General features: G+C 41.8%; 1 protein-coding gene across 1 annotated transcript in view; it reads left to right on the forward strand.

Annotated features, from left to right (window-relative positions):
- Positions 1–25,346, forward strand: part of ZWILCH (zwilch kinetochore protein) — a 96,433-nt gene that overhangs the window by 2,467 nt on the left and 68,620 nt on the right. Inside the window, exons 2-4 of the mRNA XM_081337297.1 lie at positions 20,773–20,824; positions 21,654–21,749; positions 21,834–21,949. Coding sequence (XP_081193423.1) covers positions 20,773–20,824; positions 21,654–21,749; positions 21,834–21,949 — 264 coding nt within the window. The remainder of the gene's footprint in view (positions 1–20,772; positions 20,825–21,653; positions 21,750–21,833; positions 21,950–25,346) is intronic.

Here is a 25,346-nt window from a genome sequence, read left to right on the forward strand (position 1 = left end):
CACTGGTTAGTTGTCCTCATAGTCAGGAAGTATCTCCTTAATTCCAGGTTGGTTCTCTCTTTGATCAGTTTCCAACTGATTGTTTCTTGTCTTGCTCTCTGGTGCTTTGGACAATAGTTTGATGCCCTCTTTTGGCAGCCCCTCAAATACTGGAATACTGCTATCAGGTCATCTCTTGTTTCTTCTTTTCTTTAGACTAGCCAAACCCAAGTCCTACAGCCATTCTTCATATATTTTAGTCTCCAGGCCTTTCATCATTTTAGTTGCTCTTCTCTGAACTTTTTCCAAGGTCTCAACATCTTTATTGTAGTATGGTGACTAGAATTGGTTGCAATATTCCAGGTGTGGTCTTACTTTGTTGCTGTTGTTAGTTGCGAAGTCGCGTCCGACCCATCGCGACCCCATTGACAACGTTCCTCCAGACCTTCCTGTCCTCTACCATCTTCTGGAGTCCATTTATGCTCACACCTACTGCTTCAGTGACTCCATCCAGCCTATGTTTATCATATCTTTCCTTCCAGCCGCCCTGAGTCTTCGGAGAAGGGCGGGATATAAATGGAATTAAAATAAAAAAATAAATAAAAATAAAATAAAATAAAAAGCTAAACTTTAACCTTTTTTTTGAGCTGTAATATTTTCGGCCAAATTTGCTCCAAATTATCTAGATGGAGATCACTCATGAGAATGTTTTTATTATTTTGTTTAATAGAGCACAAAAACTTGTGCAAGATGGCCAAGTTTTGTTTCTCTCAACAAAATATTGCCAGAGATATTATGTCTCAAAGTTGCTGGAACCTCAGAGTCATACTGTAGAAGGCTGCGGTATGGGGGTCAAACAAATGACTATATCTCTGCAAGTATTGCATTGGCAAACATAACACTTTACCAATGTTCATTGGGAACATGTGTGCATGTTCACACAAAATTTCATCGAAATCTGTGGTGGTCAAGTAGGGCACTTTTCTGAAATCAGACCACTTGACATGGAATGATTCAAAACTAACCCCCTCCAGTCTGTGGAAAAATCTCTCTCCATGGAACGGGCCCATGGTACCCAAACGTTTGGGGGGGCCACTGATGTAAGGTTGTCTTGTGTTTTCCTCTGTGCTTGTAATAAGCAGGAAGGAGATGGATAACATTTTTAAATTTTGTTCTAGGTTGCTTCATGGTAGATTGATGTAACATTAGTATATGTATATACAGTTGCAAGAAAAAGTATGTGAACCCTTTGGGATTTCGTGGAGTTTTGCATGAATTGGCCATAAAATGCGCTCTAAATGTCATGTAAGTCACAACAATAGAAAAACACAGTCTGCTTAAAATAATACTACACAAACATTAGCTGTTGTCATGTTTTAATTGAACATAAGATGGAAACATTCACAGTGCAGGGTGGAAAAAGTATGTGAACCTTTGGACTTAATAACTGGTTGACGCTCCTTTGGCAGCAATAACCTCAACCAAACGTTTCCTGTAGTTGCAGATCAGACCTGCACAACGATCTGGAGTAATTTTGGACCACTCCTCTTCACAAAACTGTTTCAGTGTAGCAATATTCTTGGGATGTCTGGCGTGAATCGCTCTCTTAAAGTCATGCCACAGCATTTCAATCGGGTTGAGGTCAGGACTCTGACTGGGCCACTCCAGAAAGCGTATTCTGTTCTGTTGAAGCCATTGTTTTGTTGAATTACTTGTATGCTTTGGGTCATTGTCCTGTTGCATCATCCATGGCGGACAGATGGTCGTACGTTTTTCTGCAAAATGTCCTGATAAACTCTGGAATTCATTTTCCCATCAATGACAACAATCCGTCCAGGCCCTGAGGCAGCAAAGCAGCCCCAAACCATGATGCTCCCTCTGCCATGTTTCACAGTGGGGATGAGGTTTTGATGTTGGTGTGCTGTGCCTTTTTTTCTCCACACATAGTGTTGTGTGTTTTTCCCAAACAACTCAATTTTGGTTTCATCTGTCCACAGTATATTTTGCCAGTAGTGCTGTGGAACATCCAGGTGCTCTTTCGCAAACTTCAAACGTGCTGCAATATTTTTTTTGGACAGCAATGGCTTCCTCCGTGGTGTCCTCCCATGTACTCCATTCTTGTTTAATGTTTTCCTTATTGTAGATGTGTCAACAAAAATGTTAGCATGTGCCAGAGATTTCTGTAGGTCTTTAGCTGACACTCTAGGATTCTTCTTTACCTCATTAAGCATTATGCACTGTGCTCTTGCAGTCATTTTTACAGGACGACCACGCCTAGGGAGAGTAGCAACAGTGCTAAACTTTCTCCATTTGTAGACAGTCTGTCTTACCGTGGACACATGAACATCAAGGCTTTTGGAGATACTTTTGTAACCCTTTCCAGCTTCATGCAAGTCAACAATTCTTGATCGTAGGTCTTCTGAGAGCTCTTTTCTGCGAGGCATGGTTCACATCAGACAGTGCTTCTTGAGACCAGTAAACCCAAAACAGGTGTGTGTTTTTAAAGGGTAGGACAGCTGTCAGCAACACATCCAATATCATCACACTGATTGGAGTCAAGGTTGGCTCACTCCTGGTTCCAATTAGCTCTTGGAGAAGTCATTAGGCTAGGGGTTCACATACTTTTTCCACCCTGCACTGTGAATGTTTCCATCTTATGTTCAATTAAAACATGACAACAGCTAATGTTTGTGTAGTATTATTTTAAGCAGACTGTGTTTTTCTATTGTTGTGACTTACATGACATTTAGAGCACATTTTATGGCCAATTCATGCAAAACTCCACGTAATCCCAAAGGGTTCACATACTTTTTCTTGCAACTGTAGGCACATCTGATGGCAAACAGCACTTCAGCAATGTTTTCTTATTGTTAGTTGCGAAGTTGTGTCCGACCCATCGCGACCCCATGGACAACGTTCCTCCAGGCCTTCCTGTCCTTTACCATCTTCTAGAGTGCATTTAAGCTCATGCCTACTGCTTCAGTGACTCCATCCAGCTATCTCATTCTCCGTCGTCCCTTTCTTCTATTGCCTTCAATCTTTCCCAGCATTAGGCTCTTCTCCAGTGAGTCCTTCCTTCTCATTAGATGGCCAAAGTATTTGAGTTTCAACTTCAGGATCTGGCCTTCTAAAGAGCAGTCAGGGTTGATCTCTAGGACTGACCAGTTTGATCGCCTTGCAGTCCAAGGGACTCGCAGGAGTCTTCTCCAGCACCATAGTTCAAAGGCCTCAATTCTTTGGCACACAGCCTTTCTGGTCTTACTAGGGTTTTATAAAGCAGTACCGTGTGATCTTGATTCTATGCCTCTGTTTATTCTTTGGTAAAGCTATCTAAGGAATGATTTACACAGTATAACCAATTAAAGAAAATACACAGGCCAAAAGTTTGAATGAAAGAAAAATTAGTTGATCTTTGTTTTATAAAAAAGTGGGGTTAGTCTTGGCTAATACTTGAATGGGACACTCCCAAGAAATCCTAGGGCAGTAGGCTAGATTGGGAAGTTTTAGAAAAAGTCAGAAAAAGTCATGGGCAAAGCTAGCTGGTGATCTTGGGCCAGTTACTCTCTCTCAACCCTAGGAAGAAAGCTGAAGGAAGCCATTTCCAAAATCTTGCTAAGAAAACTGCAGGGACTAATCTAGATAATCAGCAGGAGTCAGCCCTGACTGAATGCCCCCCCAAAACTCAAACAGAATCAGCTGTTACCTTTGAATTGACTTTGATTCTTTGTGAATCTTTTAACATTAAACGGCCAGTCACATTAAAGGGGAGATGGGCAGCATAAGAAAGAAAGAGGGAAAGAAAGGAAATATATGTATGTATGTATGTATTGTCGAAGGAAAAGTCATCATCATGGTTCAGTCCAAGCTGGGAATAAACAACATGGCGACTGCTTTAGAAAGAAGGTTGCAATTTATTGAAGAGGAGAGCCAGACAGAAAGATGGCTCTGGAAGACAAAAGAGAGTGAGCACATGTAGGGAGTGGGTTTTTATACCCTCTTGAGCCTTTTGTTTGGAGTTGTTCCTGCAGCATGAACTTTGACCTGAGTCTGAGTGTGCCTTTCTGGTATTCTGATGGTGGTGGGTTAATCCTATTATGTCCCAAGGGTCATATCCTGCTTCCCTGGGGCTGGGGCTGATGACTCTTAGATTTTTGGTGTTAATTCTAGGGATCTTTCTTCCTAATCCCAGTTTCCTGATTCCAGTCTTTCTGACAAGATTATCATCTGCAATTCTGCAGACTTGGTTTCTGCTTGAGACAGAGAGACTTGGAGGCAGGGTTGGTTTCTGCTTTTAAAATCCTTTAGGGAAATATATTCTGCCCTTTTAATATTTCCTTCGGGAGGGCTGATTTCCCACAGTATGTATGTATGTATGTATGTATTCTGTCAGGACTTTATAAATAAAGTTATGGTTCAGACTTCTATACTGCTCAAAAAATAAAGGGAATAGAAAATAAGACATCCTACTATTAAATACAGTACATTGTGTTGTTTAAGTGTTCCCTTTATTTTTTTGAGCAGTATATTTTCAGCCATAAGAAGCCCAGTAAAGGATCGGCTTCACCTGGTCTCATCCAATATGCATTTCAAAAGCCTCAGACATGTGGAAAGTTGTGTGTTACAGGAAGAATTAGGCAAATCTAATATCTGTCTATCTGTAGACAGATATTAGAACTATAGTAGTTTACAAGATGCATTGGGAACATTGGCTGGAACCTGTATAGCTTATTGGTAGTCCTCATATGGTGACTGACTTGTTTAGTGACCACAGTTACAACTATGATGAAAAAGTAACTTTTCAACCAATCCCCATATTCACAGGTCTGAAGGAAACTTAAGATCATAAGCACAGTTGTGGTTTCATTTGTTGCTGGTCCCAGCATGGGAAGCAAATAATTTCGGACACAGGGGTGCAGTTCACAGCGAAATTTTGGAGAAATGTTCTTAAATTAATTGGATCATCTCAAGTCCCGGCTACTAACGGAGCCGCAGAATCCGCCAACAAAATGGTGGAACAATACCTTAGATGCTATGTCTCTTACCAACAAACAAACTGGACCAACCTCCTCCCTTTCGCAGAGGTGGCTTACAATAATTCAGTACATAGCAGCACCAGCTACACTCCTTTCCGTGTAGCCATAGGGAAAGACCCCTTCATGGATTACTGCCTTGTCGTGGCGAAGGGGCTTGCGTAATTCAATGAAGCTATGAGCTATGCCGTGCAGGGCCACCCAAGACGGACAGGTCATAGCAGAGAGTTCTGACAAAACGTGATCCACTGGAGAAGGAAATGGCAACCCACTCCAGTATCTTTGCCATGAAAACCCTATGGACAGTTCCAAAAGGCAAAACGATATGACGCTGGAAGATGAGCCCCTCAGGTCGGAAGGCGTCCAATATGCTACTGGGGAAGAGCAGAGGGCTAGTACTAGTAGCGCCAGAAAGAATGAAGCGACTGGGCCAAAGCCGAAAGGACGCTCAGCTGTGGATGTGTCTGGTGGTGAAAGGAAAGTCCGATGCTGTAAAGATTTTTTCTCCATAGGAACCTGGAATGTAAGATCCATGAATCAAGGAAAGCTGGACGTGGTCAAACAAGGGATGACAAGACTGAACATTGACATCTTAGGTATCAGTGAACTAAAATGGACAGAATTGCAATACCTAGTACAATGGAAGGGATGCCCATTGTCTGAAGCCATTTGGGTGAAATCTACTGATGTGAAAGCTGACAGACTTATCAAAAGGTTTTATGAGAAACACCCTAGCAAACCAAAAGCCAGTTCCTAACTTGTGTTTTGTTTACATTACAGGATCTGTCCTTTTTGTAAGGGGGGGCGGATGTCAACGCTGCTAACATCGAATGTTATTACTTGAAGAAGTAGCCGTTTCATATGTTAAACTTGTGTATTGCTTTAAGAAAGTTAGTTTAATGTTGGGAGGGGGGATGGGTAGGATTGCACCTTTCAAGGCCATTTTTAACTATAGAAGATAAGATCTTGGCGGCTTTTCTAACGGAAGGGAAACTGATTCTTTAAATTAATTGGAGAATATTATTAATGACAAAATTAGAAAGGTGTTTTAATATATTGTACAAGGGGCGGAGATTTCAGATTCCAGCTTCCTTCAAGCAAGCATTTGCCGGTGTATTAGGCTAATAAAGGACTTTTAATGTAAACAATGCCTCAGAGTCACTTGAAAAGCCCATATGTCGGAAACTTGACATCTTTCAAAAAAGTTGAACAGATCTGTAGGCATCAGTATTTGGTCGGTTGATTGTCACTGGAGTCTGGCTTAAGCAGCCAAATGTTTAGTCATGCCGCCAACTCTGTCTCATGGTGATTTGCCGTGACTCGTGCTGAAAAAATCCCATTCGCCCTCAATTTCAAAATCATGTTTGTGATTGCACAGATTGACAAAATTTTTGTAATTTTTTTAATACAAATTTTATTATTTAAAATATTTAAAAACTTTGGACATGGTGTTATCGGTCTAACATACCTTCTTGTCTTACATCATTTTTTGTATGTTATATACATTTTATATACATATCATTTACATACAATTATAAAATATTTGATCTTATCATCCACCTTATTCTAGTATTATTTAAGTTCAACATCTTGTATATCTCTATTAAGACCTTCCTTTCTGTTCCTACCATAGGTAAAACTTTTATAATACTCTGACTGATCTTTATTTTTTATTTCCAAAGTTAACTCATCCATTTCTGTGCATGCCCATATTTTTTTATCACCTCATTCTCGTCAGGTATTTCACTATCTTTCCATTTCTGGGCGAATGTCATTCTCGCTGCTGTGATGATATGTATTGTTAAATGTAACTCTTCTTTGCTATGTTTCTCTTTTGTTATGCCAAGCAGGAAAGATTCTGCCCTATATTCTACTCTCCATCCTAATATTTCCTCTAGCAATGTCTTTTGCCAATACCTTTACGTCTTATTACAGGTCCACCATACATGAAAATAGGTGCCTAATTCTTGGGAACATTTCCAGCAATTGGAGGATATTGTTTTATACATTTTAGCTAGCCGTGTTGGTGGGAGATGCTTCCAGTAAAACATCTTATATAGATTTTCTTTGTAAGCTGTGGCCAGCGTTATCTTTTTATTTCTATACCAAAGTGTTTGCCATACATCAAGATCAATACTATGTCCAACATGCTTAGGCCATATCAACATCGTTTTTTTGACTTGTTCTTCAATCATTTTATACCGCAATAACAATTTATACACTTTTCTTATTTGCTTCTCATCTGCCCCCAATAAGATTTTATCCAGTGCAGTTTCTTGAATATTTACCCCCCACTCTTTCTTATCTTTCCCATATCGTGTTTGTATCTGTAAGTAAGCCCACCATTCCAATTTTATCCCTTGTTGCTCTAGTTCCTGTCTCAATTTCAATTCTCCCACATCATTCATAATATCTTTATACCTAGTGCTATTCTCCAAATTGAACAAATTTGGGTAAGCTATAGCCTCCAGGGTGGACAACCAGACTGGTACTTTAATATAATTTTGTTTTCTAATTTTATTCCAAATTTTGAGTAGCGCTTGTCTAATTCGATGGCTTTGGAAATGTTGATATAGCCTTTGTTTATCATTCCATAGGAATGTGTGCCAGCCTAATTGCAAATCATGGCCTTCTAAAATTAATAGTCTTTTATTCCTTAAAATTATCCACTCTCTAATCCAGGTTAGCGCCGCTGCATGATAATATATTTCCCAGTCTGGTAGTCCAAACCCTCCATTTTCTTTAGCATCCTGCAAGAGTTTCATTTTAATCCTCTGTTTTTTTCCCTTGCCATATAAAATTTAGTGTCAGTTTGTTCAGGTTCCCGAAAAACCTTTGATCTAGTTGTATAGGAATATTTTGGAACAGGAATAGAATTTTAGGTAGTACATTCATTTTTATGACAGCAATTCTCCCTAACAATGAAAGGCTAAAGTTTTCCCATCTTTCCAGGTCTTCTTTTATTTGTTTCACTATTTTGTTGTAATTGTCTTCTTTGATTGAGGTGCTTCTGGCCGTAATGGTAATTCCTAGGTATTTTATCTTCTTAACTATTTGTATGTTCATAATCCTAGCCAGATGCTGTGGCTCAGTGGGTTAGGACGCTGAGCTTGTCAATCAGAAGGTCGGCAGTTTGGCGGGTTGAATCCCGAGTGCCGCGTAACAGAGTGAGCACCTGTTACTCGTCCCAGCTTCTGCCAACCTAGCAATTGGAAAGCATGTAAAAATGCAAGTAGAAAAATAGGGACCACTACGGTGGGAAGGTAACAGCGTTCCGTGCGCCTTTGACGTCTAGTCATGCCAGCCACATGACCACGGAGACGTCCTCGGACCAGCGCTGGCTCTTCAGCTTTGAAACGAAGCTGGAAACGACTAGCACGCATGTGCGGGGGAACCTTTACCTTTAATCCTAGCCAAGTTTTCTTTCTGTTTATTCATCATATTTTTAACAATCATTTTAGTTTTATTCTCATTTATTTTCAGCCCAGCGGCTTCTCCATATTTATCTAGTTCTTCCAACAGTTTCGGTCCCGATTGTTGTGGTTTCTCCATAATAAAGACCAAATCATCCGCGAATGCTTGGAGTTTAAATATTTCTTTTTAAATTTCCAATCCTTTTATATGCGGTTCGTTTCTAATTATCCTCGTTAGGACCTCTAGCGTCAGTATAAATAGTAATGGGGATAAAGGGCATCCTTGTCATGTTCCTTTTTGTGTTTGAAATTTCCTGGTTGCTTCCCCATTTATTATTATTTTAGCTTTCGTAGTATTCTAAAGTATCCAATATTATCCTAATGTTATGTTTAGTTTGTCTTTTGGCCAGAAATCCATTCTGATCCATGTGTATAAAGTCATTTAAAAACCTTTTTAATTGCTCAGCTATAATTGTTGTAAATATCTTACAATCAGACTTAAGTAAAGATATTGGTCTATAGTTTTGGATTGATGTATGATCCGTATTGTCTTTTGGGATCAGAACAATATTCGCCTCTGACCATGACTTTGGGATTTTTGCTTCATCCAGGACCGCGTTAAACACATCCAATAAAGGTTGTTCTAAAATGTTTTGTTGTTCCTTATAGATTTCTATCGGAAGGCCATCAGGACCCGATGGTTTATTATTTTTTTGTTTGTTAATGGCCGTAATCACCTCTGTCATCCTAATTTCTTCGTTCAACATATTTTTAATTTCACCTGTAACTTTTGGTAGTGTTGCTTTTTTGAAACATTCCTCTGCTTTCTCCTCAATTTCCTGGTTATCTTCCTTGTATAATTTCTCATAGAATTCCTGGGCTATAATTTTTTTCTCCTCTTCTTGATAATGTATTCTCCCTTTGTCATCTCGTAATCTACTAATCCAACTTTTCTCCTTTTGTTTTTTCAATTTATGTGCAAGCCATCGACCAGGTTTATTTGCATTTTCGAAGAAATTCTGTTTTATACGTCTTATCTGTTGTGCTAAATTTTGTTTTTCTAAGATGTTAAGTTTGTGTTTAATTAAGTCCATTTGTTGTTTTACATTCTTTTTTATGGTTGTTGTTGGAGTTGTAAGGTTTTACACTTAGCCTCACAATTGCCCCAGCATTACTCAGGAATTTAAGAGAGCCAAAAGAAACTCCTGAGCCGAGGTTTCAGCAAGCAAACATCTTTTATTTTGATCAAAATAGAGTTGGATGGCCACATCTCTCTTCGTGGCTGGTAGAAAGATGAAGGCAACAACCAGGAAAGATGTCTTCCACCTTTTATACCCCTTCAGAACAAAGAGATCTGGTCTTGGTACTAGGAACCAAAAGGTACAGAAAAATAATTCCTAGATGATGACTCATACACAAACAACCCAGGCTCCACCACAGCTACTTTCCCCCCTCCCCTTACCATGCTGTTTTCATGTAAGCAATCACCTGTACCTAAAGCATGAAACGTTTGCTTTTATATAACTAATTTCCCAATATAAAGCACCTACAAAACTGCTTGCATATAAAGACGATTACAAAGTATCACTACTAATATCAATATTACTAACATCAACCTTAAGCATAATAAAATCCCTTCAGAGTATTGCTTCTAATCTTTTGTATTCCCCTTCTAACATTTTCTGTTGTTTTTTCTCCTTATTCTTTTTCGCCATATATGCTATAGCTACTCCTCTCATAACTGCCTTAGCTGTGTCCCAAAGGTTTTGGACAGTGGTGTCTTCATTTTTATTTTCTTTGAAGAAGTCCAGTTCACTCTCCATCTTTAGTCTGAAGTCATCTTCTTTTAATATTGACCTTTGCATAGTCCATCTAGATGGTTTTTTGGACCCTTTCCAGCTAAATTTCACAGGATTGTGGTCTGCCCAGGTGCTTGTCTCTATACGCACTTCAACTTCAGAGTTAATTTCCCTTGACATCCACACCATGTTGATCCTAGACCATGAGCTGTGCCAATTTGAGTAATATATGTATTGTCTTGCCTCATGGTTCCTTTCTCTCCATATGTCCTGAATGTTTAGGTCTTTGGCCATATTAAAGAAGGATCTTGGTAGTATTCTTCTTTTCCTTTTCCTGGTCTTGTTACCCTTGTAATCCAAATTATTATTGATAATAGCATTGAAGTCTCCTAACACAGAGATCTCGTCATAATCTATATCATGTATCTTGTTATATAAAGTTTTAAAAAACTGTTCTTAGTTTCCATTCGGGGCATATATTTTTACTATCACAACTTTCCTATGATTTATTTCTACCTCTACCATCAATATTCTACCTTCTCTATCTTTATAAATTTGTTCAGCTACCAGTTTCTCATTCACGTATAATACCACCCCCCTCTTTTTTTGTTGGTCTAATGATACAAATATATTTCCTAATTTTGGCTGGTCTAACAGGTATTTTTGTTCTTTTATATGAACTTCCTGAATTGCTATTATATCTAATTTTTGACAAAAAAGTTTATTGAAGATTTTCTGTCTTTTCATTGGCGAGTTTAAACCATTAATATTCAATGACAAAATCCTACATTCTTCTTCCTTTATTTTACTTATATCTGGGTCTTGTGCTTCTCATTGTGCGGATCTGTTTTGTTTCTTTATCTCTGCCTTCATACTTCTCTGTAGTCTCTCCAGAATTATTTCTTCTATCCTCTGTTCCTAGTACCTTCCCTTCTATAGCCATCTGTCTTACATCCCTTTCTCTTATGACCCCTCCATCTTGGTCTTCTACTTCATCTTCATTGTTAAAATGGAGCTTATAAAAATCTTCTGCCTTGTCTATCGAGTCTAAGCTATACCTTCTGTCTTGTCATGTGACTAGGATGCCTTCTGGAGTCAGCCATCTAAAGTTCACATTGTATCTACTCAGTTTCGATGTGAAAAATTGGTAGCCTCGTCTCAAGTCTCTCATTCTTTTAGGTATTTGTTTGAGGATTGTTATTTGTTGTCCTCCATAATCTAGCAGCTCCTCTCTTGATCTATGTAATAATTCATCCCGGGTCAATTTTTTAACCAATCTCACATGTACTACTTTCGGGAGGTTATGCTTCCTCGCATAATTAGTTTGGACCCTATATATCTCATCTATTTCTGCCAACATTTCATCTTTTCCTATGCCTAGTGTTTTCACCATTAAGTCTGCCAACATATCCGGCAGGTCCTCACCTTTTTTTTCCTTAACATTTTGAAAGCGCAGTTAGTGGGTGGCTTTCTCCGCTTCCAGGAAAATCACTGTTGTTTTGAGCTCTCTGTTCACCCGGATTATTGTTTTACTTAATTCCTCTACTTTCTTCTCCTCCTCCATTCTTACTTCCATTTCCTGTAGTCTTTGCTCATTTTTTATTAATTGTTGTTGAATCACCTCAAATTTACCATCAATTGCTTGTATTTTTTCCTTGAGCTCACCAGTATGATTTCTCACTTGGTCTATCTCTTTCTTCATCTCTTTTTTCATCTTTTCATGGTTCAAAAATTATATTGCTTCTTGCATATTTTTCAGAAGGGCTTGTAGATCTTTAAAAGAATTTGACCTTTCTCTTTGTAGCATATCATCAATGGACTTCTGACTAGAAGGGCTTGAAGACATCCCTAACCCCTGTGGCGCTGCCCTCTTTCCTGCACTGATCTTTGTTAAGTTCGGTATGCTTGTCATATTTAACCAGATTTTTATAAAGATACTCTTTATGGGATATTTCCACCTTCTTTTCCCCCCTCTATCTCCCTCCACCACTACCTCCTTTTCAGTTTCCTAATTCGGGGGAGATATATCGAGGTCAACAGCCACCCTACCCTCTATCTTTAATCTATTGTAACTCTTATGATATTAATAAATTCAAACAAACCCCCAAGATGTTACTCAGTTGATACCACTCTTTACAAATACTTAATTCCTTTAACCTTAAGTAATCCTTTATTTATTTTATTTATTTATTTATTTTAATCCCATTTATATCCCACCCTTCTCCGAAGACTCAGGGCGGCTTACAATCTTAAGAAGCACAAATCAATGTGCTTAGCAATAGCCTTCATTCTATGTATATGCCTGCTTATTAGGGCTTTCGGGCCCCCCCAAGCGGCATTTTTTACAAAGTCATCTTATTGCCCCCAACAATCTGGGTCCTCATTTTATCAATATGTCAATTAAATTATATATCTATCAATCAAGTAGTTAATTAATTAGCTATTTAATTATTTCAATTCTATTAATTTATCCAATTATAGCAATCAACAATCGCAGCAATATAATTATTTCACGAATACAGCTGTCAGTCAGTTTATATATCTATATTTATATGTGTCTTTATATCTATATTTATATATCACCTTTATCTTCCTGTCCCATCAAAGTCACTTTCCTTTTTAATTTAATTTTAAATTTCAACTCTGGATTTGTAGCTCCTTTTCTATCTTCTTCTTCAGCCAATGGCCAGTAGGTATCTCACTATCCAAACTGTAGTCCTAAAGTTGCTGTGTCACTTTCTCCATCTTGGATCCGCTATACTCCTGTGACTTTTAGATCAAAAGTTCAATGTCTGGCTTCCGGTTCGCCCGCACGTCGCTTCCGGACGCACAAGAACAGTCCGCTTCCTGCCGTCCGTTTCTTTGTGTTTTGGAGAACCCTGAAAAGGGTCAAAAATCGCCCTGGAGGGGTGATTACCGAGGGGCGATTGCGGAAGAGCAGCAGCTTGAATCCGGAACAGTCTCCTTTGGCCTGAAGAAGAAGAGACCAGCCATAAAGATGGCCGATCACTAAACCACTCCCTGCTGAAAGCCAAAAGCACTACCCAGCACTAAGAAGCAATCTGGGGGACCGGGGTGAGCCTTTACCTTTCCTATTCCCCTAACCATCTTCCTGTGGGACTTTCCTGAAAATCTCCTTCTCCATTTTTTGAGAAAACGGCGAATATCTACTCTGGGAACAAATCTTAAAGCCTTAGAGCAGGGGTGTCAAACTCAATTTCATTGAGGGCCGCATCAGCATTGCGGTTGACCTCAAGGGGCCAGGTGGGTATGGCCAGGGTGGGCGTGGCCTACTGGGTGGGCATGGCTAGAGTGCATATGACCTATGCATCAAGGGTGCCTATGGGGGCCTGGGCAGGAGTGGGTCAGATCTGAGGGTCTCTGGGTCAGGGCCAAGGCAGTGGGGGCCGTTCCCTCACTGTTTCCAGGATGGCTTCGCAGGCCACATGAAACCACTTCGTGGGCCGCATCCGGCCCCCAGGCCTTGTGTTTGACATGTCTGCCTTAGAGCTTTAAAAGAAATTTAATTAATTCAGCAAAGAAATTAAGCAATTTCATCTGTATTTACTAAAAAGCTATTTTTTGCTGGGGATCCACTATCCTATTTTCTCTCTAAGCTGTGAATTAAGGGAAAAAATTGGACTAATGTTACAAAAGTTCTATATTAATTTGGGGGGAAAAACAAAGAAAAGAAAGTTTTTACATTGCATTTTATATGTTATTGATGACATCTTGTGGCAAAACTTGGTACAGTAAGTAAATTTATTTTTTTCTGTTGTGAGAGCTGACTGAATAACAGAGCTGTCCTTGACATTATTCTTAAAGATAAGTGTGGGAACACCTGGCACTGAAAACAACACTTTTGGAGGTGGATAATCCTTGATTCTTATTAAAATAGCCTCCATGGAAGACTTAGCTACAAACAATAACGAAATGGATGAATATATCCCACCACTTGACTATAAATTGATACTGGACACGATTTTGGCAATGCCAGAGCAAATTAAAGCCAAACTGCAAGAAAAATCTGACAACTCAAAGCCACCAAATCAAATTCTGACTTTAAATGAGTAAAAGATAACCCAAAAGAAGAAGTGGAAACTAACACTAAAAGAGGAGATTTCAAAGAACAACAAAAGCAACCTATAGAAAACCTTAAAGTCCAAACTTTAATGGCAACTATAAAACTTACAACTCAAAAAGCAACAGCACCTGAAGAAAGCAATACTAAGAGTGAAGACACTAAAGGCCTTCATATACATTATATTGAGAATTCAACTAATCAAATGACAACCATAATACCAGCTACTACTCTTCATAACCTAGATAGAATTGGAAGAACAAAAAGACTTGACTGATTTAATGACAACTTGTATTACATCAATCATCAAAAAGTGAACTATCAAAGCAAAAATACAATGGCTACAAAGGGGACATTTTTCTTGCAAAATTGACATTTGGATACGTTCCCTGGATAAGGGCTATAGGAAGAAAGGAAGATAAGATGCCAAGTGGGAAGCCTGGTTGGCACAAAAGGAAGGCAAGAGTTAGATTTAAAAAACTGAACTTGTTTCTTTTTTGGAATTCCTAAACATAGAGTATAAAAATACCTTTCAATGGATTAAGGGGAATCTCTAAAAATATAACTGATTCTATATTTAGTTTTTGATCTGTAAGAGAAAATAAAAGTAAGATCTTAGAATATAATTTTCAACTATATAATAGAAATTGGAATGATATATCAAAAGAGTATTTTAACAATTGATGTACGGTTAAGATGACATAGAAGATATTAGTTGTTACTTTTGAACTATATTATAGAATCTAGAATTTTATATATAAAAGACAGTATTTTAATAATTGTTGAATGGTTGAGATAAAAAATATACTTCTAATTGCTGATTTGTTAAGATGAAAACTAGACTTTAATGGTAAAGCATAAGAATGTTTTGTAACGAACAATGTAAGTTTTGTAGACAAGAGAATTATTCTTTATTGAAATAGGGAATTGTGGGTTACCCAAAAATTAAGTTTTCTTTTGTATACTATAGGCTATTCTAGAATATTTTATTGCAATTAGATAAAATTTAAAAACAGGATATTGATATGTATTAGTGAAAATATATTGAAAATATAGGTACAACTAGAAGTGTATTAACTTGATTATTTTGACCATGTGATAACTAAGGGAATCAGAGAGGGAATCCCTGTTGATGTAACCTGAACTATTTACAACTTGTTATTTGTTATTTTGACTACCCAACAACCATATTGCTTCACAAATACATGTATATGTAAATATTTAAAAAATCAATAAAACTTGTATAAAAGAAAAGTTCAAAGTCTGCCCAAACTATTCACTTTCCTTCTACTTATAATCCACACTCATTTTCTCTAAAGTTCAGTCTCCAAGGCTCAAAATCTTTTCCCGTTACCTTTCTGTCCGTTCGCCTGATCCCACAACTAGTTTACGATCTAACTTCCTGGCTTCCTCTTCTTGTCGCTCTCGTCTGTCGCCTTATCTCTTGTCGTTTCTCTTACCACTCACTCCCTCTCGGTAAGGCACCCTCTTCTAGCTAGAGTCTCTTGCTTCCTCTCACTTTTTAAATGTAATATTTTGGGTTTACTTTCCGTCAGATCCGATTCACCGTTGTTCCACTAGGTCACAGGTCGGCAACCTGCGGCTCCGGAGCCGCATGCGGCTCTTTGAGCCGTCTCTTGCGGCTCCCAGCCGCCCGTGCGCGCGCACCTCTTCCAACGGGCAGTGGTGCGCGCGCACCTCTCCAAATGGAGAGTGGCACCGCCCGTTTGGAGAGGTGCACGCGCACCTCCCCGAATGGGCGGAGGTGCGCGCGCACCTCCCCAAACCTTTGGAGAGGTGCGCGCGTACCTCCGCGCGAATGGGCAGCGGTGCCGCTCTTTCAGGAAGCCCGCCGCGGCCCGTCTGTGAAGCTGCCGAAAGCGGCAGCTTAGCAGACGGGCCGCGGCAGCTTCCGCAAAGAGCGGCGCCCCTGCCCATTCCGAGAGGTGCGCGCGCACCTCTCCGAACGACCGGAGGTGCGTGCGCACCTCCCCAAACCTTTGGGGAGGTGCGCGCGTACCTCCGTGCGAACGGGCAGCGGTGCCGCTCTTTCAGGAAGCCCGCCGCGGCCCGTCTGTGAAGCTGCCGAAAGCGGCAGCTTAGCAGACGGGCCGCGGCAGCTTCCGCAAAGATCGGCGCCCCTGCCCATTCCGAGAGGTGCGCGCGCACCTCTCCGAACGACCGGAGGTGCGCGCGCACCTCCCCAAACCTTTGGGGAGGTGCGCGCGTACCTCCGCGCGAACGGGCAGCGGTGCCGCTCTTTCAGGACGCTGCCGCTTTCGCAAAGATCGGCAGCTTCCTGAAAGAGCGGCGCCGCTGCCCCTTCGCACGGAGGTACGCGCGCACCTCCCCAAAGGTTTGGGGAGGTGCGCGCGCACCTCCGGTCGTTCGGAGAGGTGCGCGCGCACCTCTCGGAATGGGCAGGGGCGCCGATCTTTGCGGAAGCTGCCGCGGCCCGTCTGCTAAGCTGCCGCTTTCGGCAGCTTCACAGACGGGCCGCGGCGGGCTTCCTGAAAGAGCGGCACCGCTGCCCATTCGCGCGGAGGTACGCGCGCACCTCCGGTCGTTCGGAGAGGTGCGCGCGCACCTCTCGGAATGGGCAGGGGCGCCGCTCTTTCAGGAAGCTGCCACGGCCCGTCTGCAAAGCTGCCGAAAGCGGCAGCTTTGCAGACGGGCCGTCGCCATCGGGCAACCGGGAACCGGTTCCATCTCATTTTTTTAAAAATGGCAGCCGCGTGCGTCCGCGCATGCGCAAAAAACCTTTTTGCGCATGCGCGTGCATGGACACACGCACGCGGCTCCCTCTTTTTTTAATTTGTGATGGAACCGGTTCCCAGTGGCTCTTTTTCTTTTTTAGGTTGCCGACCCCTGCACTAGGTCGATGCTAGTTCCGTCCCTCTGTCAGACCTTCGTGTCGGCCATTACCGGCTTCCTTCTCCCCGGTCTGCTTGCATCGGGTTTTTCTCCGGATCCCCAATACGGGACGCCGCTCATGCAGGTTTTCCTGGACGCCCGCAACTTTGGCTGTCCCTCCAGGACCTCCTATGGCTCCGGAGAGCCCCTGCAGACACTGGGTGAGAGGCTGTGCGATGCAGAGAAGCCCATTCACACAGCCGCTTGCTCTGACAGCTGGCCCTACCCCCAAAAAAATTTTGTAATTTTTTTTTATTGCACCACTGAACCGTCGCTAAAGTGTAATCTTCGTTTTAGTCATTAAGAACAAAATCGACTTCCAAATGAACACATGCACGGAAACTATATCATGTTGCATATGATCAGAAATTATGCAACAGTTGACAATTTGCAGCGCACCATTTTTATCAACATAATAAGTGATGAACGGATACCCTGTGGCTTATGAATTTTCCCAGCAGCATCTTGGACAACAAACAAGTAATTCTCCGCAAAATCCATCAGTACAATCAGTTTGGTTTCCTTTAGGCCGGCTTTCAACGACTTCAAATATTCGCTTTGATGTTTTGAAACAAAGTGATAGCCAGTCAGTTTCCATGTTTTGGTAGCGAGTTTTTCGATGAAACCATCAACAGTGAGAACATTTGTTTCCAGTGTTTCACAGTCAGTATGAACCCATTGTTTGAATTTTGTTGATTCTTCCGAATCCCATCCTCGAATATTTCGTCCAAATGTGCTATCAGTGCCTCTTCATCAGGGCAGTTTTGGCATTGCTGCAAGATACAATCTTTGGTGTTCAGATTGCAAACTGCCTTTCTCAAGAGCAGCTTGTAGTCCTCTTCAGTGTTGGCATCTTGTAGAATAAGCTTAACATTTTGATGAATGGTGCAAAAGCAGATGGAATATGTGCCTGAGGCACAGATGGTGACACACGACTTTGGTGTGAGTTCATAAAATTTGGAGAAACCAATTTCAGCACTATATTTGTTTCGATATGCCACATACAGTTCTTTCAGATTGCACAGTAGCAACCACTTCTGTTTGTGAACCTTGATGCCATCAAGCCGAATGGAAATGCAATCTTTTTTGCCGGGCACATCCTGCTAAATTCGTCATCCTTGTAGAAATCTCGAACTCTGTCGGTGATTTCCTTTGGCAACAGTTTGCCAACTTTTGCATCTGGTAGTGCACAAATGCCTCTTCGCTTTTTAACCATACGTTCTGAAACGCCAAACATTTTTGCTGTCACCGGTATCAACCAACTCTTTGGAGCCAAAGTCAATAATTGAACTTTCGTCGATCTATCAGATATTTTAATTTCCGTTTTCATGTCTTTGATTAAGTCAGCATAATCCTGGCATTTCTGGCATTCTTTAGCAGCAGACTTGCTAGTTTGCCCAATATCTTCAGCTGCTACTCCAGTGGCTAAAGTTATTTTGTCTACTATCACTTTCTGCATGCATTCAATTTTTCGTTTCACATAGCCAGTTTATCCCTACTGCTCAACTTCCGAATTTTTAACGAAGTCCCTAAATCGGTCAAACTTTGATTAACAGTGTCCGAAATGTCCATATCGTAATTATCTGATGATGAAGAGTGCCGTGCTTTGGACCATGGAAACGTATTTGGCTTTACACTTGGAACAAATTTTTTGACCCGGCTTCACATTTGTTTTTGCCACTTGTTAAATCATTAGACATGGTTAGATCAACTTTCAACAGCCCATGTTTAGCTATGGGATTTTGTTTGTCAAATGGGTTGCAGCACGACTTTGCTTCATATCGTACTTTTTCAGATACATCGCTTTGTGATGCAAGCCGATTTGGTCATCGTCTGTGAGCTCAACCTCCGATCACCGAGTAATGAATATTTTTTCTTCAGCGGACAACTGTGCACATAATGCAGCCCAATTTCGTTAGAATGAAATGAACCATGGTGGCAAATTGACGACAGTTTTTCTCTAACAGTGCATTTGGGCAAAGTAGGATTGCCAGTTGAATTTCGCATATTATGGAAATTCACAATAATATAAAGTGTATTACTGCAAAATCTGAAACACAGAAGTTATATAAGGTTCTAATGTTATGACAGAAATATGACAACTACAGAATCCTATAGCCGCAACATGCTAATGTGTGGCGTCACTAAAGTACTTACAGCAGATTTAATGCTGTCATTAGTGTAGATTCATATAGCATGCAAGAAAGGAATTACACACTTTAAATTCCAGCATAAATAAAATGACAACGGCACAATATAAAAGAATGCATGTTGACGTAAATGACGTTGCCATAGCAACGTCCTCAACTTGTCCCTATTTTTAGGGCTTTATACGTCAGCGATGAAAAACCAACCCTACTTTTTAGGGGGTTTGAAACATGCTCTTTCTAATGAGAATGATTTAACAGAGTTTCCAGAAAGTCTTTTTTTTTTGTAAAAGCGGGCTGAAAATACTCTATTTTTGGCATTTTTACAAAACATCAGCTTTACACTCAATTTGTAAACTATTGGAAAGCAGTAGGAGAATGAAATTTTATGTTCTAAAACCTTGTGTTGCTAAGTTATTACGCGCAGTTTCACGTTTATCATATCTTTCCTTCCAGAGATATAAAAAGGCAAACTTTAACCTTTTTTGCGAGCTGCAATATTTTCAGCCAAATTTGCTCCAGATTATCTAGATGGAGATCACTCATGAGAATGTTTTTATTATTTTGTTTAATAGAGCACAAAAACTTGTGCAAGATGGCCAAGTTTTGTTTCTTTCAACAAAATATTGCCGGAGATATTATGTCTCAAAGTTGCTGGAACCTCATACTGTAAAAGGCTGCGGTATGGGGTCAAACAAATGACTATATCTCCGCAAGTATTGCATTGGCAAACAACACTTTACCAATGTTCATTGGGAACATGTGTGCATGTTCACACAAAATTTCATTGAAATCCGTGATGGTTGAGTGGGGCACTTTTCTGAAATCAGACCACTTGACATGGAATGACTCAAAACTAACCCCCTCCAGTCTGTGGAAAAATCTCTCTCCGTGGAACGGGCAGCAGGAAGGAGATGGATAACATTTTTAAATTTTGTTCTAGGTTGCTTCATGGTAGATTGATGTAACATTAGTATATGTATATAGGCACATCTAATGGCAAACAGCACTTCAGCAATGTTTTGTTGTTGTTAGTTGCGAAGTTGTGTCCGACCCATCGCGACCCCATGGACAACGTTCCTCCAGGCCTTCCTTTACCATCTTCTGGAGTGCATTTAAGCTCACGCCTACTGCTTCAGTGACTCCATCCAGCCACCTCATTCTCTGTCGTCCCCTTCTTCTATTGCCCTCAATCTTTCCCAGCATTAGGCTCTTCTCCAGTGAGTCCTTCCTTCTCATTAGATGGCCAAAGTATTTGAGTTTCAACTTCAGAATCTGGCCTTCTAAAGAGCAGTCAGTGTTTAATCAATGTTTACATTTTAACAATTCTACTAGGATTAATTTTATTTTGGTCTTCAGATTTGTTTCCAGCATTCGGAAAAAATAAGTAAATTGTTATTTATATTTCAGAGTATATAAGGAAGGAAAGCAGAATAATAGAACTGGTCCCTCTACTTTTGAGGTATGTTTATTAACTGTTTCAAACGTAGTATTAGTTTACACGAAATGGAGAGTGAAGTTAAAGATAGTGAACGTTAGAAATGCTAAAATTTTAAAAAGTTTAACATTAGATATAGATTCTAGGAGGGGAAAAATACATAATGCTGAATGAAATTTAATTTATTTTTATTTTTTAAATCTGAGAATTGTTCCTTCTTGTTGTAAGGATAAATTTGGAGAGGTAATGTTATGTATGTACTCCAGAAGGAAAGATAGGATATAAGTATAATAAAAATGACAAGTCATTTTTGACAGATATGTTGTATAATTCAAATTGCAAATTTGGACTGCTGATACAATTAATTTGAATAAATTCTATGAAAGGAAATATATATTTGTTTTCTCTTTACTCTATAGCTTGGTTTATATTATTTTTATACAGCTTTATGGTTGTTTTCTTTAAATGCATTTTATTTTGCTAGAGAAAAACTGTTCATAAGTCCTGGAATCTGCTATAAAGCACGATTGCAAAGTTATGCATGTATCAACATTAAAACTCTTAATATAATTTTGTGGAAAAGTATCTTCATTCTTCATACTGTCTTTATCCTCTGTCATCACTTAAGGGATCCCAGACCATAGAAAGTTACTGGAAAAATCAGGTCTGAAATTCTGATGTCTGCTACTTTGAAATAAGATTATGCTGCAAAGAAAAGGATGTGCATGAATGCAAATTGCTATACATATGCCTTCCTTACTTTCAGTGCATAAATGTATGGTTCTGTAAGTCAAATTATTTTTAAATTTAGACTGAGAAAAATACTATGGAAACAACTTGTTTCTTTTATTAGACTGACCTGCAAGTCCATTTGATCGATGAAGGCTGTACAAATCCCTTAGAAAAGCTTTGGGACCAAAATGGAATGTTTTTTATTGTAGAGAAAATGGTAAGTTACTACTACTATTTGGATATGTTCCACCTTTCTGGAACTTAGCAAATTTTCTAGCACAGCTGCTTTTTTTTTTTGCAGAGACCATATGAAGAAACCAGCAGACTGGAAGAATGGCAGAATGGTAAGCCTTCAGTTTCTGCGGCTTTCCCAAAAGAGAATTTATCAGCATCTCCTCTGGCCCTTTCAAGAGCAAGGTATTCATGCTTTTGTGATTATTTTAAACTTTATCCTTTAGAACAGGAGTGTCAAACTCAATTTCATTGAGAGCTGCATCAGCATTGTGGTTGCCCTGGGGGTGGGGTATGGCCTACTGGGTGGGTGTGACCTACTGGATGGGCGTGGCCAGCTCAACGTCACTCATGTCGGGTCCCTGGGCAGGACTGGGGCGGATCTAAGGGTCTCCAGTGGAGGAGGGTGGGATAGGGGTGAGCGCCGGGACATGGTCCACTGGAGGAGCCTCACTGTCTCTCTCAGGCCATGCAGGGGGGGCCCCAGGATGGTGGCACGGGCTGCCCAGAGCCTTGGGCAGCAGAGGTCAAGCGCCCAGTCCTCAGGTTCAGGGACCCCGCAGCCCAGTCTAGCTTAACCGCACTTCCCCAAGGAAGCGCCCAGCTGTGCTTACCTCCTCGAGGCTGCTGCTGCTGTGCTCGCTGTCCTTGGCCAAGTTGTTTATGGTATGTGCAGGAGGGCAAAATGTGTGTAACCAAAGCATCCTCAGCAATAGGAACTGAACTTGGTGGAGCAGTGGGCTAATGCCTCCTTAAGTAACACCAGCTGCCTGCAATTAGTGCAGGTTCGCATCCCACCAGGCTCAAGGTTGACTCAGCCTTCCATCCTTCCGAGGTAGGTAAAATGAGGACCCAGATTGTTGGGGGCAATTAAGCTGACTCTGTAATAATGCCGCTTGGGGGTGTGTGAAAGCCCTAATAAGCAGGCATATACATAGAATGAAGGCTACTGCTAAGCTTGTAAGCCGCCCTGAGTCTTCGGAGAAGGGCGGGATATAAATGGAATTGAAATAAATAAAAAAATAAATAAATAGGATGGGTGAACACCAGGAGAAGTCAGGAGGAGGGAACAAGGGATGGTGAAAGGGCAGCAGGGCTGCTCGTGGCCAAGTGCTAAGGCAGGACTTCCCGCAGACCCCTCCTCCTTCTCATTATAATCTATTTACCTTCCTTCCTTTCCTTTTTACCTTCCTCCCACCATCCCTTCCTGTGTTCCTTCCTTCCTCCCACCCTCGTTCCTTCCTTCCTGTTCCTTCCTTCCTCTGTTCCTTCCTCCCTTCCTTCCTCCCTCCCTTTTTCCCTCCCTCCCTTCTTTCACTCTCCGTTCCTTTCTTCCTCCCACCCTCCCTTCCTCTGTTCCTTCCTTCCTCCCACCTTCCATTCCTTCCTTCCTTCCTCTCACCCTCCATTCTTTCCTTCCCTCCCACCTTACATTCCTTCCTTCCTTCCTCTCACCCTCTGTTCCTTCCTTCCTCCCACCCTCCCTCCCTTCCTTTGTTCCTTCCTTCTTCCCTTTTTCCCTCCCTCCCATCTTCCCTTCCTTCCTCTGTTCCTTCCTTCCTCCCTCCCTCCCTTCCTTCCTCTGTTACTTCTTTCCTCTCTCCCTTTTTTCCTTCCCTCCCACCCTCTGTTCCTTCCTCCCTCCGTTTCTCCATTCCTCCCTCCGTTGCTGCATTCATTCCTCCCTCCCTCCGTTCCTTCTTTCACCTTTCCATCTCTTTCCTTCCACCGAGCTTAGGAAGGGGTGATGGGAGGGTGAGAGATTGCCGCCGGCCATTGCTATACTTCGTGGGCTGGCGGGGGCGGTCCTGTTGAAAGGGATGCCTCATGGCTGCAGGGCTGGAGGTGCTGGGGGAGTGGCGCTGATCTACAACCTGGTTGCATCCATCAAAGCCAGAATGTGCTCAGTCTTAGCCCTGGAACCAGCAAGGAGCTGCCTTGCCACCTCTGTCCTGCCCCCAGGTGTGTGCACAGGAGATGCCAGTGCCAGTGTCCTGGGTGAAGTCAGCCTACGGGGCAAGACAGCCATCAGGGACGCCGGACTCCACTTGTGCATGGACCTAGGGTATGGGGCAGGGCTGCCCCATGGATTTAAGACTGAGCGCATTCTGGCTTTGTAGATCAATGCTGCCCCACCCTCCCACCAGCATCTCCAGCCTTGCAGCTACAAGGCTTTCCTTTCACTGGGACAGCCCCCCTGCTCATATGGGATAGCAAGACTAGCGGCAACATGGCATGGACAATTGAATGTAGTTTTCCACTCATCCTCCTTAATTCTAATTCAATAGTATGCTTCCCTTAGGTCTAGCTTGGTGAAAATCTTTCCCTTTGAAAGGTGGGATAGCATGTCCTTCATGAGGGGAAGAGGGTATAGGTTGCTTTCGCTTATGGTGTTCAAAGCTCTATAATCCACGCAGAGGCGAAAAGTTCAGTCTTTCTTTTCTCGGAACAATACAGGGGCAGCCGTCTTGGGCTTTGCTGGTTGAATGAATCCCCTTTCTGAATTCTTGTCTATAAACTTCTGCATTTCTTCCAATTCCTGTGGGCTCAAAGAGTACAATCTAGGTTTTGCACCTGGTCTGATCTCTATTGCACAGTCTGTGGGCTGATGCGGTGGTAATTCATCGGACCTCTCTTCACTGAATACTTTGGCTAGATCTCTATAGTCCTCTAATATTTTGTGTAATTCCTTTTCTCCCCCTATAGCGGCTTTTTCGGTTGGGATTTCCTCTGAGTGGGGCTGGGCTGTTGCCTTGATTAATTCCCCTTTTGGGAACCTAAGTTCGGCCATTCTCCAGTCCACCCACGGGTTCCATTAGGCTAGCCATGCCATGCCTAAGATTATTGGGCACTCCTACCAGGAACGTTATAGTCTCTATGTGGTCCCCCAGACTGAGTCGAAGCGGTAGCATTGCTAGGGTGGTGGGCATCCCCCCTGCTATGGACCCATTTAATTGACCGAACGAAAATGGTTTCTTCAGCCTCCTCACCGGTATGCCTAAATTCCCCACTAGTGTCGGGCTGATAAGACAGTGGGTGCATCTGGAGTCAATTAATGCCCTAACCTCTACAGCTTCGGGCATGGTGGGGGCTGTTCTGAACCAGCCTGCTACCGGCCTTGCAGAAAGGCAACCCCTGTACAAACGGCAGAGGCTGGAGAGCGTCTGAAGCTGGAAGGCGTCTGCCAAGATTTATTACACAAACAACAGAACAAGAAACAAAACACTGGAACTGTGATCCTCAAACGGAGCGGTTGCTTTCAGCAACCAGCCCTTCCCCAAACACTCCCTTTATTAGAGTTCAGGGCGTGGCCTCCCTGTGCCTCCTTCCGAGGAGTCCCACAGCCTTTCTCTGCTTGTTCCTGCTTGACTGCCTCCTGCGTCGGGCGTCCTTGAACAGGGCCAGCTGTGGGTCATCATCATCCGCACTGTCGGGCTCGCGCAGCTGAGAAGAGGGCCCTGGCTGGGGGCTCTGCGAAGCCTCCAAGCCATCATCAGCAAGTTCGTCTTCAACACCCTCCTCCTCCCCCTCGTCTGAGTCATCCGAGACATCCGAGCCGGCTGCCGGACCCACAGGCTGGCCC

Source organism: Vipera berus (assembly GCF_964194415.1).
Source record: "Vipera berus genome assembly, chromosome: 12".
Classification (NCBI taxonomy): Eukaryota; Metazoa; Chordata; class Lepidosauria; order Squamata; family Viperidae; genus Vipera; species Vipera berus.